Genomic DNA, 16442 nt, shown 5'->3' with positions numbered 1-16442 from the left:
CCTGAAATTCCCACAGCGTTTGTAATTTAGCTACAGTTCCTAGACTTGGACGTTTGGGAGTTGATGGCAGGATGTTTTCACTGACATGCTTTTGGCTGAGGATTTCCCTTCCCAGTGTTCTGCTGCAACTCAAGTATGTTAACTCTGTAGGCTCTTTGGAAGACTCTACTTGAACTGTGATATGGTTTGGTAGGGAAGTGGAGGATGGAAGTAACCATTTCTTTGCAGCCGAACTGAGTCTGCATATATCCAACTTCCTGACTGACTTGAGTGGAGAGTCATTTAGCCTTGCTGGCGTGGAAGACAAGAGGAGGAGCAGAGCTGTGATGAGCTCTGCATAGATCTGCTACTATAGGCATTCCCCAAACACCTGTAGAGATGCAAAATCAGTTGTGGTGCCTGGCTGCACTTCAGCTCCTGCTTCACCTACCTACCTCTGGCTCGGTGAGCGTGAATGTATCCTGGAGAGCTTTGGGGATGGCTGCACAGGGTGGTAGGAGGATCCTCATCCTCTGCTGTGGTCCCAAGGTGGCAGGCCTGATTCAGTTGGCAGCCAGTGATGTGGACACGCCAGCACAGGCTGCTCTGCAGCTGTGGAGTTCTGTGGAGAGCCTGCTAACCAGACCTCCAGAGCAAACGTGGTAAGCAGAGCACTTGAGTCCACATCCTTAGCTGGTTAGGAATTAAGGAAGTTAACAGATTAAACACTTAAAAATAACTTTCGTTTCTTTCACTGTAAGTCTTTTAAGCCCCCAACCATTTAGGAACAAAAGGGATAGTGACCCACGGCAGTCTGCTGTATATTAGCAACAGCCAGTGCTGCTTGAGAGGCATTGGCCCCATGATCTTGCTGTGAATAAGCACAGATAACAAGGAAGTCAGAACAAGGATTTTTTGAAGCAAAAGAGCGTGAAATAGGATTAGCTGATTCACAGAGGATGCTGCACTCTGTGCGTGTTTACTGGGGAAAGGGAAATCAATAGGACCACTCTGCTGCCAAACTGAGCATAAAAGTCCCTTAAGAAAATCAATCTTCTTTACAGGCTCATTAATGTAAAGATCAATTCACATTAAACTGTAATTAAACAGAGAGGGCTAATAGGAGAAGGGTAGGTGATCTACTGTGCCATAGGCAAAATATATCATGTGAAATTTGTAAACTAACTACATGAAGAACTGCGGATTGGGAGTGAAAAGGAATGTGCAAGGTCTCTCTGAAAGGACGGTGATGAGTTCAGATGCCCACTGGAGCAGTAAGGCAGTGAAGGAGGGCTCTGCGTTGTGTTCCATCTGGGTGTCAGGGTGGAGAGGGGTCAAAGACTGCAGCCAGTAATTCTGCATCAGGAGCAGTGTTTCCAATTGAATTGCATAGTTGCTAAGATTTTTCTTTTTTCCTCTGCAGTGTTGAGAATTCCACTGTACTCCTGGTTAAAATAGATTGTTAACATGAATCTTGTATGTCTAACTTTAGCTGCAACTTTTATTGCATCTTGTCAGACCTTTGTACCCGATTAGCTGGCTGGAGATCACTAACGGGACAGAACTGGGATCATACAATTGCTCTCCTGAAAATGTTGCTGTGTGCTTTCTTAAGAGAATGCTTTGGGAAGCAACTGTTACTTCAGTGCTATTTGCACTGCTTCTCTGCTGTTATCCAATGAGATTTGAAAGCCTCTTTGCAAAGATCAGCGTGGTCCATGAGATTTTTTGAAGTGCAGTTGTGCTTTTATCCAGGACAGACATGTCCTGCTCTGTTAGCTTCAACTGTTGATCAGAGCCAAAAATTATCTAGCCAGTGTGTCCTCATTTCCACAAGCTTTTGACCAGGAGCTGAGGTGTTGATGTGCAACTCTAGTTCTTTGATTTACACATTAAGATGGGGGAGGCTAGATTGAGTATCAGAACTGCTGCTTTGCGTTAATTCTGGACTGTGTGGTAGCTGCTTTGGGACCCACAGAGAGAAAAAAAAAACATGAAATTGCCACAGTGGTGCTGTTTACAGAGTGCAGCTCGAGTCTGAGCTGAGCTGGTCCGTACATGAAATGTGAGTTCACTTGCATGTTCCTGGCTAGGTCAGAGTGTAAGCCTCTGTGCAAGTGATGTTGAAAGCTGGCACGTTCAGTCTTAAAGAAACTGGGGACTAAGTGAACACACCATTATGTTTGAAGCCTTAGAGGGCTGTGGTGGCCTGCGATCCTGCTGTACTAGTTGCTGCACAAATGAAACAACTGCCTCGAGCCCTGGGAGAAGTAGTGTGCAAGTCATCTTCGCTGGAGTGAAAAAAAGTATTAGAAATGAGGAGAATACTCTTAATTCCATCTTTGTCACGGCAAACAGTTCTGTACTCCTAAGCACAAGATGTAGGTGAGTCGGATGCAGCTGTGTGAGGGATTGGTTGGAGTCATAGGGCTGTATCTGTGTGCAGGACTTCTCTGGCAGCTCAGCAAGCCAACTGCCTGTCCTCATTCATGGGACTTGCACAAAGAGGGCTTTCCCTGGTGAGCGAGGCAAAGTGGCGTGTGCAGATGTAGATCCATCAGCATGAGCAGATTTACCATCTGTCGTGCTTGCTTCAGCTCTCACTTGTGTCTACAGGGACCAGTTCTCCAGTGTTTGTTTAGGCAATTCTTCTCATAGGTTGGAGGGAGACTTCTTCCTGAGGATTTTGTCTGCACTACAGGCTGTGCTGCTCAGCTTCTATTTTTGAATATGAATATATTGATGTGGAAAGTTGACTAGAAAGAATGCTGACAGCCAGGATGTTCAGTATGCAAGCAACGTGCAGGCATAAGATATTCTCATACTCACCTCTTAGGTTTGCTTTGCTCAGGGTTCGTGGCAAGGCTCTCGTGTGTAAAGTCTGCTTGTTTTTGAGGCCAAAGACTGCAAGAATCTTTCCCAATGGAGGAAATTCTCATTAATCATGTGCTCGCATGCACCAGGAGAGACGCTGTTTTGACTTCTCATTTGGGCTGTTGGAACTGTTCTAAGTTATTTGCATGTCCTCCTCGAGCTTTCAGATACAGTGTGAACATACAGAATCAGCAGAGGTTCCAAGGCTGTTTCAGGGAAGTGGGTAATCATTTCTTCTAGAAAAGGCGTAGAACTGAAGTACTTGGTCCTCAGACTCAACAAAAGAGTGTCAGAAAGCAATCTGGGCACGTGCTGGGCAATGTAAAAAGTAGCCAGAGGGAAAAGATAGTGAAGGCTGGTGGCAGTTCTTGGAATACCAGTTACCCCTTGAGGCTACTTTAGTATATCTTTATTAGTGAGCATAACTCTTAATGTGCAGCCATGGCAACTTCTCCTGCAGAGAGGGAATTGCTGTGAGCTCATCTAGGTCTGCTCTGATGTCTGTGTGCTGCTTAGCTGGCTGTGCTAGCTGAGTGCTCCTTCTGGAGGAAGGAGAAGACCCAAACGATCTGTTGGAACAGAACGTGAGATTAAGAGTTGAAATGCTGGACCAGTATCTTTCCTGTGTGTGTGTGTGGTTTTCCATGTATTCATGACAAGCAAAGTCCAAGTAGGATTGGGTGGTTCTGCTTCCTCCTGGCCAAAGAGTGGGCATTGCCCTAGAGCTGATGGAACTCATGAGCACGAAGCATCTTCTGGCGTTGTCTGAGGGCAGGTGTGTGTCATGCACAATGCTTAAGGTGGTTTCCAACTTCTGTCCCTCTGCAAATCAAGCTTAGATTAGTTATTAAGGTTATTTGTGATCATGATCTTTTGTTAAGGTCACTATGAAAAATAGGCTCATATTTGAACCTTAGAATAGGCCAAACTTGCTACTATTAATATCTGTGGTAGATAGGCTGTCTCAGTTAACGGCATATGGTAAATAAAGCACATGCCTCCAGAGGCAATTCCTTTGTTAGTCTTCACAGGCTGAACAGATTTCAGTCATAAATAACTTGCTGAGATAAGAGTTTTTTAGCATGTTGAACTTTTCTGCCTGAAAAGAAATGCTGGAAACTGCAATGTAGTTTGCTCAGGGGTGAGTAAAAGCAAAGTTGCAAGTGCAGTAAAAGCAGGTAAAGTTATTTATTCATGTAGATTCCTTTGTCCGTTTCTTTTTTCCCCAAAAGTTTGAAACTGATGCAGCTTTTTGGCAAAATTGCACAATGTCAGGAAGATATCAGTGTGTTACAGTTCTCATGGCTCCTACCTTTCCCAGTTTGTCCTCTGTATCACTGTGTATGTTCTGGTCATTTGACATGGCTCTCGGATCAGTGATGCTTGTTCAGAGCGCTCTCCTCCCTGGCATACCACCCACTTCCCAGAAGTTGCCACAAATAGATGCTTAGTGAGAAGTAAGAGTAGGGCTCAAACTGTGATTTACTGTTATTATTTTATTGAAGTGTGGTGCCATAAGTCCTTTCAAAATCTGTTTTGTTTACCTTCAAGTGTCCTGGAAAGCTTGAGAACAGGCAATGTTTTTTAGTTCCTTTGCGTATAACAAGGCTAAAACTATGTCAGCAAAGGTGTTAAAAATGAATGTGGTTCAAAGCTCGGTGAGTAAAAGCATCAGTTTTGCCATTTACTTTCTGCTCCGTACGATGCTTAGCACTTCCATCATTGCTTCCACTGGCACCATTAGGAATAGTGCGTAATTCAGAGTAAAGAAACGCTTGAGTGAACAGCATTCACTAACATGTAAACTTGCCATATCTAGATTGGAAAAGATTAGCAAAGAATCTGTAGAAGGCTAACTTTTAGCTGAATGAAAGCTGATTACATGTTGGCTTTTATGGTGTTTTAAACCTGTATTTAAATTCCCCAAATAATTGCAGAGATGAACAACAGAGATCTTGTTAGAAGTTATGATCTTGGTGTTGAAAAAACAGCTGTGCTGAGGGTAGGCAAAGAGGTTAAGGTAGATGGGGAAATGATCTTCCATCCTGTCCAGGTCATGCTGCATGAAGGCAATTGCTAAATGGAAGGAGAGAGGGGGGCTGATTGGTATCAACAGCCAGGGAAAAGGGTCCAGACTTCCTCTAGGATTTAGGAGCCCTGGAAAAAAACAGACTACAGAGGCCTTACTGAAGTGCTTTGCCCACAGATTTTGTTTTTGGAACAGCCTTCTTCCTTTTCAAAATGTGAGAAACTGAAGAACTAAATGGTCCAATTAAAGAGGTTTGAAAAACTTAGTAAGAGGTGACAAATGCTTTTGACTTTGACCGGTGATTTTAGAACGTCTGCTGTGGGGAAGTTTGAACAGACAGTGTTTTACATCAGCCTGGGTTAGCACAATGGCAGTCGTGCTTCAGAGGTTAAATCTTCTGTTCCCTGCATCTTGAGACCTTGTCCTGCAGTTTCTTGAAGCCATTCTTGACATGCTTTATTATTAGCAAGGTGCCTAGACTCTTGAAGAAGAGCTGTTTTTGTCATGAACTTGACCACTGCTTTTCCACCTAGGAACTGCTCATTCTTGTAGGCTGAAGAGTCTCAGCTGAGTGCAGCTCCCCAGCACAGCCTGCCCAGAGGCTATCTGCTCTGGCGACCTTGCTGACAAGAGAGATAAGCCCTTTCAACAGAGCACAAGCATGTGTCATGTTGGAACAGACCAGCCAGCCTATCTGCATCTCACAAATGCTATCAGGAGCTTGCTTGTCCAATCAAAAACACTTGTTTCTTTAACTGCTGCCTTCTCTCAGGGTCTGCTGCAAGTACCATTCGACTTCGTGAGTTTCTGGTCTGAGGAGTAGATAGATACTCAAGTATATTGTCCTTCATTTACCTGCTTCAGTGTCAGGGTTTTAGAACTGTGCTCCTACCAGAGATGGGAAAAGCCAGTGGCATATTCTGGCAGTGCTCAGGCACACACAGTGTGTGCTATCAAGGAGTCTGCTTGTAATTACATTTGGATTAATGTCCCAGCACCACGGGCAGAATCATTACATTTGGTTTGCGCTTAAATTGCTTCTCCACTTGTGTATTTTCCCCTCCTCGCTCCCGTGGAGAGACAAAAGCAAAACAAAGCCACCCACAAAACACATGCACTCACTAGGCTGTGGTGGATCTTCTTTGCTTTGATCTTGTATTACACAAAGAGAAACTAAAATCAGCATCAGGATTTAAGGATAAAAGTGCCTACATGCCTTGTGATCCTGGACCCTATTGGCTTTCACATGAAAACGCTAACCATGTTAATTAGAAGCACAAAACTTGCTTGCAGTGACAATGAAAAGAGGATGCTGTCTGCCTGGGAGTGGGGCAGGGTAGCTGCCCTGTGCGCAGCTCTGGGTGAGTTACATTGGCACCTTGTTGTGATTCTGCCTCTCCTTGTTGCAGATCCCCTTCATCTTTGAGGGCAGCATTGATGATGTGGGGTGAGGCAGCAGCCCTTCTGCTGTGTGCTGTACAAGTGTGGGCTGGTGGAGAGCAGGGCCTCAACAGAGCAGCAGATAGGTGAGGTGGATGCCAGGCTTTCTCATGCCTAGCCCTGATTTCTCGTAGAAAATTGAATTTGGCTGGTAGATATCAGCAGCAAGAAAAAAGCCCTTGAGGTGAAAATGCACGGGGGAAAAGCAACTATTGGAGCAAGAGACAAAAGCATACCAAAGACATAAGGTGTGTAGCATAAAAACACTGACCTCTCTCATCTTCTAGCAACTGCAACTGAATGACCTCTTTCAAATGCTGATTGAGCCCCTTCAAAGAAGCTGTGCTGTGCCCATGACCCCATCCAGATTGGCAGTGCAGAGCCATGTGTTTTCTGGCAGTCTGTTTGGAGGACTGCCTTACATGACTCTTCCTTCTATTCCCACAGGACAATTCTGTTCCTTCTAGCAGAGTTTCTCCTCTTCTTTGCAGTCTTTCTCAGTGCTTCCTTCAGCCAGAGGTCAGGGGATATGAAAAGACAGAGTGATGAGCAGTAGAGTTCAGCGAGAGCTGGAGAAGGGCTTTACAGACTGTGAGTTTTCACAAACTGCTTGTTTCCAAACCAGCCTTGATAATGCCCAGTGGTTCAAAGATGTTTGCCCTCCGTTGTGCTGGAGAACAGGCCAAGATGCAGTGTATGCTGAGCAGCCCCTACTGGGGGTCCTCTGCACCAATCTGAGAGGGTGCATCGTCTTTAAAGATGGATGTCAGTCACAGAGTAACTCTGAAGATCAATGCCAAGGTGTTTTGAGGGAAAGCTACACTCAGGGAGGAAAGGTTCTGCTGTGGTATTGAGTTCATGAAAGGTCAAGAAAGCTCCTTACAGAGGGGTTGTGACAGGCAATGAAAGATGCTTTACTCCGCTTTTTAAGGGATCTGTTCTCTTTGTGAATGCAACATCTAAAAAGCTTCTCTGGAGTATTATCTTTACTCTGCATCAAGTATAACCAGAAAAGAGCGGAAAGATGCCAGTGCTTTTGGAACCACCCTGTTTGCTGATGGGGGGACTGTGCCCATAACAGGGACTGTCTTGTCTTCAGAAATCTTAATTTGCTTTGATGTCACAACCGGTTGTGTAATCTGATGAGTAGATAAGGCAGCCTCTCTTTTAAAGATGACTGACTTCAGGTCCTGCCTGGCCCACACATTTTACTCTACTAATGGATTGAGTGCTGAAAGCTTAGGAAGTTGCACATTGCAAAAAATATCCAAAATCATATGGTGGCAAGTCAAAGTCTTGTGGGAATCCATGTAGATGAAGGAGGCAGAAAGTTTCTTGAAAATTACATCACTTACCTCAGTGGGTCTGACACACAGCATACAGTTCTCTTAACAAGTCAGAAAGTTTACATAAGCATTGCCAGTTCAAAAATATCCTGAGAGAATGCATTGTTCTGAATGTGGCTTTTTGGTTATGCTAGAAGAAAGGTTTTGGTTCATGCAGACAGTGCTGAACCCAAGAGGAGCCCTTAATGAACATTCCAGGTTCTGCTTTCAGAGAGCATGCTTGGCCTCTGCCCAGACCTTACCCATGTGGCTGCCTCATGAGCCATGAGAATGTACCTGGGGGGAGAAAACCTGCTTGCATTTGGGTACCCAGGGCCTGAGGATGCTCTGAGCCTGTGCTTGACCTGCACCAGTCAGTGGTTGCAGTCTGTCAGGATGAGAGGCAGATGAGCTTGGTGCTGTGGGCAGCCACAAAGTAGCCTTTAATGGAGTGAGAAGTTAGCCCTTGGAGTCGTGCTAGTCTCACATGAATACTTCTGTTGACTGCAGTGAAACTATTAGCATGAGTGACAGTTTGCTTGTGGGAATAAGGAGTTAGTAACCTAGGCCTTTGTAATGTTACTGGATTGCGGTCGGCTGCTGCTCCTGAATACAAGGGGCTGAATGAGCAAAGCCCATCTCCCAGCCTGCTGTCTGACTCTGAGCACCCATGACCTGCAGGAGAGATGAAGGTTTACCATTTCATTAAAGGATGCAAGGCAAAGCATTGGTTTTAAAACCCATATGTGTCTGAGCCTTTGTGTTGCCATGGGTGCTTTTCTCGGTGCTTGTCCATCCTAAAGCACCAACACAGGCTGAGAGCATTGCTGTGCCTTATAAAGGCCTCATTCTGAAGGAGAAGTAGGGAGAGGGAAGATCCTGACATCCAGACAGAGCATATGAGCCTTTAAGGGAAGGTCGGGATACCTGTAGAAGTTGTGCTGTTTTTCCCCTCTCTTTTTGTGGCTGCTTGGCCTGCTGCTGTTCTGCTTTTGTGCAGGCAGCCAGCACCTGAACAAACAGAGCTGGTTCTGTGGCAGCCTGGGTCCCTGCCAGGATTCCTCAGGGAAGGAGTGATTCAGAGCATCTGAGAAAAGTGGGGGCTGCTGCATGCATCCTTGCTTCCTGCCCGAGGAATAACCCATGCAGTTCTACTTTGAAAGAAAGTGGGGCTGCTCCCTTAAGCAAATACAGCATGCGTTAGGCTGTATAGAAACGTGCATTCTTGTAATGCTACCAAATGTTGAGCCTCGCAGATGGTGCTGGCAAGGCTAAGATGACAGTGCAATGTCAGATAGCGTTCTCAGAGCAGCTGGGAAGCCTGAAGGCTGACGTGCTTTGGGCAGTTCAGACTTGCAGGGGAAGTTCTCATGCACAGATTTCCAGCTTGTCACCTGTGTGTTCCTTCCATGCTCTGTTGCATGGACATCTCACTGTTGCAAGATAGATATTTCACAAGTTCTGGTACAGAGGAGGAACTTTCATGGAATAAAAGACTTTCAAAAAGTACAATGTTTTCTAGGAGTAAAATGTTAGGATTATGCAATTGCATTGATAAAGTATAAAAATTGAGTCAAAGCTGGCGTCCAGGCCACAGTAACATTCTCCTCTTATCCTTGCTTCCATTGTAAGAGTCACTTGGGCAGGTGTTCTGTTATGGGTTGTAATGATGGTACAAGAATAAGCAGACATCTCTGTGGATGTTGTCATAAATACAGATGTGTCTTCCAGTTTATCAAATCCACCTCGTCCTCCTTTTGTCATAGCTGTTGCTCAGGCATTGCCTTCTACTGTGGGGCTGTGCCTTTTAGTTTTTCTGCATGTAATGAGTGATGGGGTAAAACCAGATGGCAGATAATTCAAGGTGTTAAGAAACCCATGCCTTAAATCTTTATCATTTCCATAAGTATCCACAAGGTAACTCCAGGCCTGAGGTAGTTATGGTGTGTGTGACCCATCTTGTCTTACTGTGGCTTTGATCTCCCTTCAGGCCATGCCCTGTCTGACACCAAGCCTGGCATGTCCTGCAGTAGCACACCTGTATCTTTCTGGCTCCGCCACTGGTTTGTTGTTTAATACTTTCCCCGTATGGAAGTATTAACCAAACCCCGGGCTTCTCAACCTCATGTTTTCAGCCTTGTGATCTCTCTCATATGCTGACTTTGAAAATGTGCTCACACATTAATAGAACCCTACCCGAGGTGCGGAGCCTCTTTTGAAGCTTGGTTTTTGATGCCTGTAACAGGTGTCGGTTTTAATAGGTTTGCTGTATTAAGGCTTTCTTTTTTTCAGCAAGCCCCACCAGCTCTGTAAGCTGACACTGCACGAAGGCTGAGCATGTGCCTTCTCCTTGTGTCACTTCACACCCCGCATTTGTGCCGTAAGTCAAGCTTAGTGTAAAGCAGGAGGTTTTGTGCTGCTGTATGTGTGTCGGTCGGAGCAGAGCTGCTCACACATTCCCATCTGAGGGGCTGCTTGCTTTGATTTTCCGCTGTCAGCTTTCTAATGGGCAGCGTGGCTCTGACAACAGAGGAACGTGTTTGCAGTGCTCTCTGCGTCGATCTCGCAGGAGTAGTTTGAAGCCACAGTTTAAATTAAACCAATTACAGTACTCCAAGGGATGGGCTTGCTGTAAGGAGGAAGGTAAATTCTTCTCCTATTAGATGGAGTGAAAAATGTTTCACAGCCTGTTTATCAAATAAATATTCACAAAGAAGCTCCGAACTTGGAGACCCACTGGGATTAAAGTGTAACTTTACCTCTAAAATACAAGCTGGGATTCCTGGAAGCGCTGTGAGCTTTTGACTTGGTGCCACCTGTTGTTTTCCTGCCGCCCCCTTCGGCTCCCTCCCGACCCAGAGCAAACCCAAACATGCTTTACTGCGCTGGACCACTGCTTGTTTTTGTGCCTTGGAGCAGCCTGCAGAAGCGCAGAGCGATCATTTGCTTCCTGATGTGCTCCACGTGGGCTCAGTTCAGCGAATGGCTGGCTGAGGTCGATCCAAATCTGTAATCCCCAGGGCTCTATTGGAGAGCTGTGCGGGGCTGCAGCATCTTGGGGTGCTGGCAGGGTAAGTGGTGCTGCTTGGGGGGTTGGTGCCCCCTGCACTCACTTTTCTGTTTGCAGCTGGAACAAGTGCTGCAGGCAGTGCTAAAGCCATCCAGCACTGACTGCGGGTTACCTTCATACAGCGCTGACAGCTGCTTCAGCTGCAAGTGGGATGTCTCCAGGACGAGGGTGGAATACAACTATTATTGGAGCTGTCCTCATCCGTGAGCAAGCCCAGATGGCTTCCTCAGTCCATAGCATTTATTTTTCACTTGTGGTACTTTTACTCCAGATCCTTTCTCAGTCAGGGCAGCTTGCAGCATCTTAGTCTGCCAGTGCATTCCTGTACAGATGGATAACCCAGTGGCAGAGAGGGGTTAAGCAACTTGTCCAAGGCAGATGAGTCGGTGCCAGAGCTTCGAATAGAAACTAAGAGCCTTGGCTCCTACTCCTGGCTCTCATTGCTCAATCTCTCTTTGAAGCCTTGTCATCTTACACTCTGAAGCTAATGCTGGCTAAAGAGAAGCAGGGAAATTTGTTTCCAGGCTGTGATACCTAAGAAGAAGGGGAGTGGGGAGAGGAAAAGACACCTGGAGGCAAATTGGTCGTGGAAGCAGCAGTAATTTCTGCTTTAAAGCCTGGTTCAGCGATTGGTACTAAAATCTGATCTGCCACCTTTGAAGCCATGGAAGTGTAAACTAAGGAGCTAGGCGGTACAGACCTAGCCCTTTTCCAGTCACAGAGAGGCAATCATAGCTTTGTTACTTATGTTTTTTGTATAAAACACCCTCATGGTGGGATTGGAAACAAGGAAGACAAACTGAAAGAAACCAAGTAGCAACAGGAAGGGTTAAATCACCTTTTAGCTCTTCCTGAAAGAACAAAAAATGTAATCAAGCTAGTAGGTTTGGCTGATGTTGCATTCGTATCACATCCTTTGTATAGGAAAAGTCAGTGGGGCTGGTTTTGTTTGAAGAGAGTGCAGTGCTTTGCAGCAAACTGTCTGACATTCCCCAGCTGGGCTGGCTGGGATGCTGCTTGGAGCTGAGCATTGTGTTTGGAGCCAGCCCATGTTTGAAGGAGATGGAGAGAGGCAGAGAACGAAGGCTGGTTTATTCCTGCCTGAAATAATGCATCCATCTTATCTGCCAGCTGTAGCATGAGAAAAGCAAGATGCAGATGGACAGAAGGCACCTGGAAACTGCAAACATGGCTCAACGAATACAGTTCTTTTCTGCCTTCCTGAAACTCTGTCCTTTGGGAAGGGCTGAGAGCTCTGGCAGGCAGACTGGATATATGTTGAGTAACTAAAGCACAGAAATATTAATACTCCAAAAAAATAACATTGGCTTCTGAAGAGCATTTCATGTCCAAACTCACTCGGTGCTCTCATTCCCTTGCAGACTTAGCTGCCCTGTGCTGGAATTGTCAGGTAATTTATAGATTCTTCATGTTCATTTGTACAAGCCTTCATTTCCTGTTAATTTACAGCCAGATTCAACTCAGCCATCACAGCCCAGATGAGATCAGAGTTGAACTCGCAGCCGCTGCTTCAACACAACTCCAGAGAGCATGCTTGGGGTTTGCTTTCACTTAGGTCTGCTCTGAGGTACTTCCCTGAACCAGGTCACACGTGCACATTTATTGCACTCTTATTTTGGGTAGGAAAAAAGATTGAAATTTTTGAACTTGCCCATTTTGCTTATTGAGGCCTTGCAACATAAACTAGTCCTGATGGAAATCTGCCTTACCCACGTGTTTGGTTTATGGAGGTCACAAAAAATGTGGATCTAGTGAGTTTTCCTGTGTTTTATTTGTATTAACAAATTCAGTGGAGCTCTGTTCCACTATGTGCTGTGGATGTGAGAATTCAGTCCTCCTTCCTTGCTGTAAAGGAGTACAGTCATTTGGATAGTAGCCACATCATTGCCTTTTCTACAGCTGGTGTGCCCGTAACCCATGCACTAACCATTTGGGGATGTAAGTTATGACTTCTCTTTGATTTTCCTGGGGCCTTTTTGCACCATATTAGCAGAGTGTTGCTACAGTAGTGTAAAATTTGTCCTCAATGACTTTACGAGCCTGCACTGCATTATTAAGGGGCATTTTAACCTTTTAATCAAAGCAGCGTTTCTCTGAGTTTCTGGGGAGCAAGTCCATTGCTGTGTGCTGTGGGTATTTCCTGCTCTTAGCAAGGGGCTTGTGCTAGCACATGGGACAGCCTGAGCTGTGCAGGGCTGAGGTGGGAGCAGAGTGACTCCCCAGTGCATCGAAGGCTCTGCCAGGTTCACTGGGCAGGGGTGAATTTCGGGCAGCTGGTGCTTGGCCAGGAAACCTGAGCCATCCCGGTTTGCATTCACTGGTGGCTGTCTCTGCTGGCTGTGCAGCAGGGAGGCAGCCTGATCAAGCCACGGTACTTGTCAGAACCCACTCTGCTATCTCTTATTATTCAGCAAGTTCTCAAGTGTCTGGTGAGCGTCTCTGTTTGGAGTGCCTCGCTCTCAGCCTTGCCAGGAATATCAATGACTGGTCTAAATTCACATCAGGCATGCACTCAGCTTCTTGTGACTAATGCACCATGTATTTTTTTTTAATTGGTTACTGTTCTCTTCACTGATTCAGACCGGAAAGGAACCAGAGGGGAGGACAGGGTTTTTTTTTTTGCTAGGCCTTGTTGAGTCCAGATGAAGTCTAGAGGTATTGAAGTGCTTGGTGGCTGTGGAAATCCCAAGGACAGCTTGCAGTACTTTCTCTAAAGAAAAGCATTAAATGAAGTCATTCAATCAGTGCTGCTGATGAGGCAGCAACTGCAGGTGGTTGTTACAGGGTCTGCTTCCATAGTCAGTGCCTGAGCTGAGCATGTGGTGCTGCAGCCACCCTGATGGTGCAGTGGGTCAGAGGTAGTGAAAGATGAGGAAATGTTTGCAAGAACAAGCCCTCGTACAGTGTTTAGTTCAGTGCTGAGTGTTTTCAGAAGGGTCCTTAGGAATTAGGGAAGCAATATTTCGTAACTTTTCCTGAGATCCTTTATATTTATGTGTTTCCTCTGCAGAGAGCTCTGAAAAACTCATCCTTTGCGTAAAGTACTGGCAGTAACAGAGAAAGTGTCCAGAAACTTCCAAATGTATGTTCCCTGCTCTTTTTAGTTGTAGGAACAATATGGGGGTTAGGGAAGTCAGGGCTGGTGTGGATTTCTCCTATAATAGGCATTGAAGATGTGCTTCCAACCACTGTGTGTGAGCTCAATGGCCAACCTACCGGCCTGCTGCAGCTTCAGATACTCTTATTTAGCCAAGAGAACTAAATTGTCTCCATTTCTCCTCCTGTCCGTTTCAGGCATCACAACAGGATACGCAGCATTGAAGCAAGTCAACTGAAGCCCTACGTTGCCCTGGAAACATTGGACCTGAGTTTCAATGACATCACGGAAATCCGAAACGGCTGCTTTCCACAGGGACTTCACATAAAGGAGCTGTGAGTTTCTCTTGTTGGGAACGGCTTTTGTTGAGTTATCACAGCACAGAAAAGGGCCTCAAACCTCTTCCTTTAAAAGAAGGGAAAGGAATGACACAGAAAGCATGGGGTTATTTGTAAGTTTTTTAAGTGCAAAGGAGAATTGGATTGTTCCCGCTGTGAGGTTATTTATTGGGCTTTTTGGTTTTGTTTTCTGATGTACCTGTAAAGAACACAGAATACTAATTGTGGTGCATAGGAATCTGGCAGCAAAGGAAAGTTACAGCGTTTCCATCAGGTATGGGTGTCTTTCTGCTGAAGACCTACAAGCCAGAGCCACTGTGCAGAGCAGTGTCTTCCCTGGTGTCCTGCTGCTTCCCAGATCAGCCCATTTGCATCTGGAAGAGTGGAGGGAAGAAGGATTATCTTGTCATTACAGTTAAAGTGGCTGTTGAATGTTAAGAACAGAAATCTCTCCTTAGTTATTTGATGTAAGCAGGGGGTGAAGCAGATTAATGCCCTCCCTGCAGAGCTTTTTCCCTGTTCTAAAAAGCTGTTTTAGGTACTTTCAAAAAGCTGCATACAGATCTGTTTACATTAAAGTTTGCACAGAAGTTTCTGCCCTGGTTGTAGTAAGACAGAAGATAGAGGTCTTTTGACCTGTAGGAACAGCCTCTGTGGCCAAGAGGAGGGCCCAAGAAAGAAAGAGCCCTGGGACAGATGCTGAGGGAAAAAGCGTAAGAGATGGGGAATGGATGGAATCATCTTGCAATGCAGTATTCTCTAGTTTCTGTCTTCTGCTCCAAACTGAAGTAGGAGGGTATCAAGGAGGTCTTGGAGATCATGCAGTGCATCTCCACCTTTGTTGTATGGCTCTGGGAAAAGCACTGTGTTTCTTGTGCAGCCAGAAATCCAAACCAGCCAAAAAATTCCACCAGTCTGTCTGGAGAGCAACTAAATGGTGATAAAAGGAGATTTCTAACAGAACTGTTCATTTTTCTGCTGTGATTTATTGCAGCTACCTGGGGAGCAACAGAATCAGCACCCTGGAGCCTGGTGCTTTTGATAGTCTGTCACGGTCCCTGCTAACACTTCGTCTGAGTAAAAACAGGATCACTCAGCTTCCTGTCAAGGCATTCAGGCTGCCTAGGCTGACACAACTGTGAGTAGAAATGTGTGCTTTAATTAAGCTCAGCCCTTCTTTATGGAGACAAAATGTCCCTGGGGAAATGTCACCCTTCCTCACTTGCTGTCTGTAAAACTTAGAACGTGCTCACAGTAGTTCTTTGCCAACACTTAGTAGAACATGCTGGGAGAGGGTCTTTTTTTCCCTCTGACTCCTGACTTCTCAGGCCATTCTTTTGGTCAAGTGAGAAGGGATGGATGTTGCAGCAAGCAGCAGCATCTTGTGCAGTGACAGCATAAAACAGATCCATTCCCTTGAAAACTGCTGGAGTCTGTGAGGTTTGGAAGATGCGTCTGTTGCGAGTGATAGAGCTCAGCCACCACGTTAGGTTTTCAAGACCACACAGGTATCTTTATGTGGCAATAAAAAAGCAATGACGGAAGGTTGTTAAACTGTGCGGTGGTATTTGGGCAGAGAAAATAACACTCTAGATGAGTTAACACACACATCGTTATTGTCCTGCCTGCAGTCTGCATGGCAGGAGCTGCATGGAGACACATGGACATCTGCAGCTATAAACATGCTTTATGGTGAATAGCAGCTCTAATGGGTGAACTTTTCCCGTTTGCTTTTTCTGCTGGAGGAATGGTCCCAGCCTGAGGCCTCGTGCAGTTTTTCCATCACATTTGATAGGTGAAAGTTCAGCCTCTGTCTATTAACAAAAACTCCACAAAGGCTGTTGGAACTCACACCTCTACACGGCAACCTTTTGACTGAGAGCCAGATCTTTAAGATGTGCCTAATGAATGGACGTGTGTCTGTGCTTGCGTTCGTGTAGGATTCACTGTCAGCTTGGGATTGTGTAGCACAGCAGCATCTTAAGAGTGTTGCCTCTCAGTTGGAAGTTGCTGTCTGTTAGCAGAGAGCTTGCAATACGCTGTGTTTGCACTGTGTGCAAAAGTGTAATAAACCAAAGGTCAACTCAGTTTGTGTTTTCACTGAAATTCAGAGCGATTGGTTTTCTTAGACTCTTAAGACAGTCTCACAGCTGGTTGTTTACTCTATAGATAAACAGGAATGAATTGCAATTTATACAGACTGAAAGTGTTGTAGAATCTGTTGTGTACAGTTCCTTTTCTGGCCAAGCATAGTTCAGTAATAGCCTAG

The 16442-nt window shown here is 45.5% G+C and overlaps 1 protein-coding gene across 3 annotated transcripts in view; it reads left to right on the top strand.

Annotated features, from left to right (window-relative positions):
• The window catches only part of LRIG1 (leucine rich repeats and immunoglobulin like domains 1), an 82824-nt gene that overhangs the window by 37013 nt on the left and 29369 nt on the right, over positions 1-16442 (top strand). For all 3 annotated transcript variants that reach the window (XM_048957519.1, XM_048957520.1, XM_048957521.1), the window contains exons 4-5: positions 14033-14170; positions 15168-15311. In XM_048957519.1, the coding sequence (XP_048813476.1) occupies positions 14033-14170; positions 15168-15311 (282 nt within the window). The remainder of the gene's footprint in view (positions 1-14032; positions 14171-15167; positions 15312-16442) is intronic.

Source organism: Lagopus muta, chromosome 11 (assembly GCF_023343835.1).
Source record: "Lagopus muta isolate bLagMut1 chromosome 11, bLagMut1 primary, whole genome shotgun sequence".
Classification (NCBI taxonomy): Eukaryota; Metazoa; Chordata; class Aves; order Galliformes; family Phasianidae; genus Lagopus; species Lagopus muta.
Note: the sequence above shows the minus strand (reverse complement) of the source record. Positions and strands in the feature narration are given on the sequence as shown.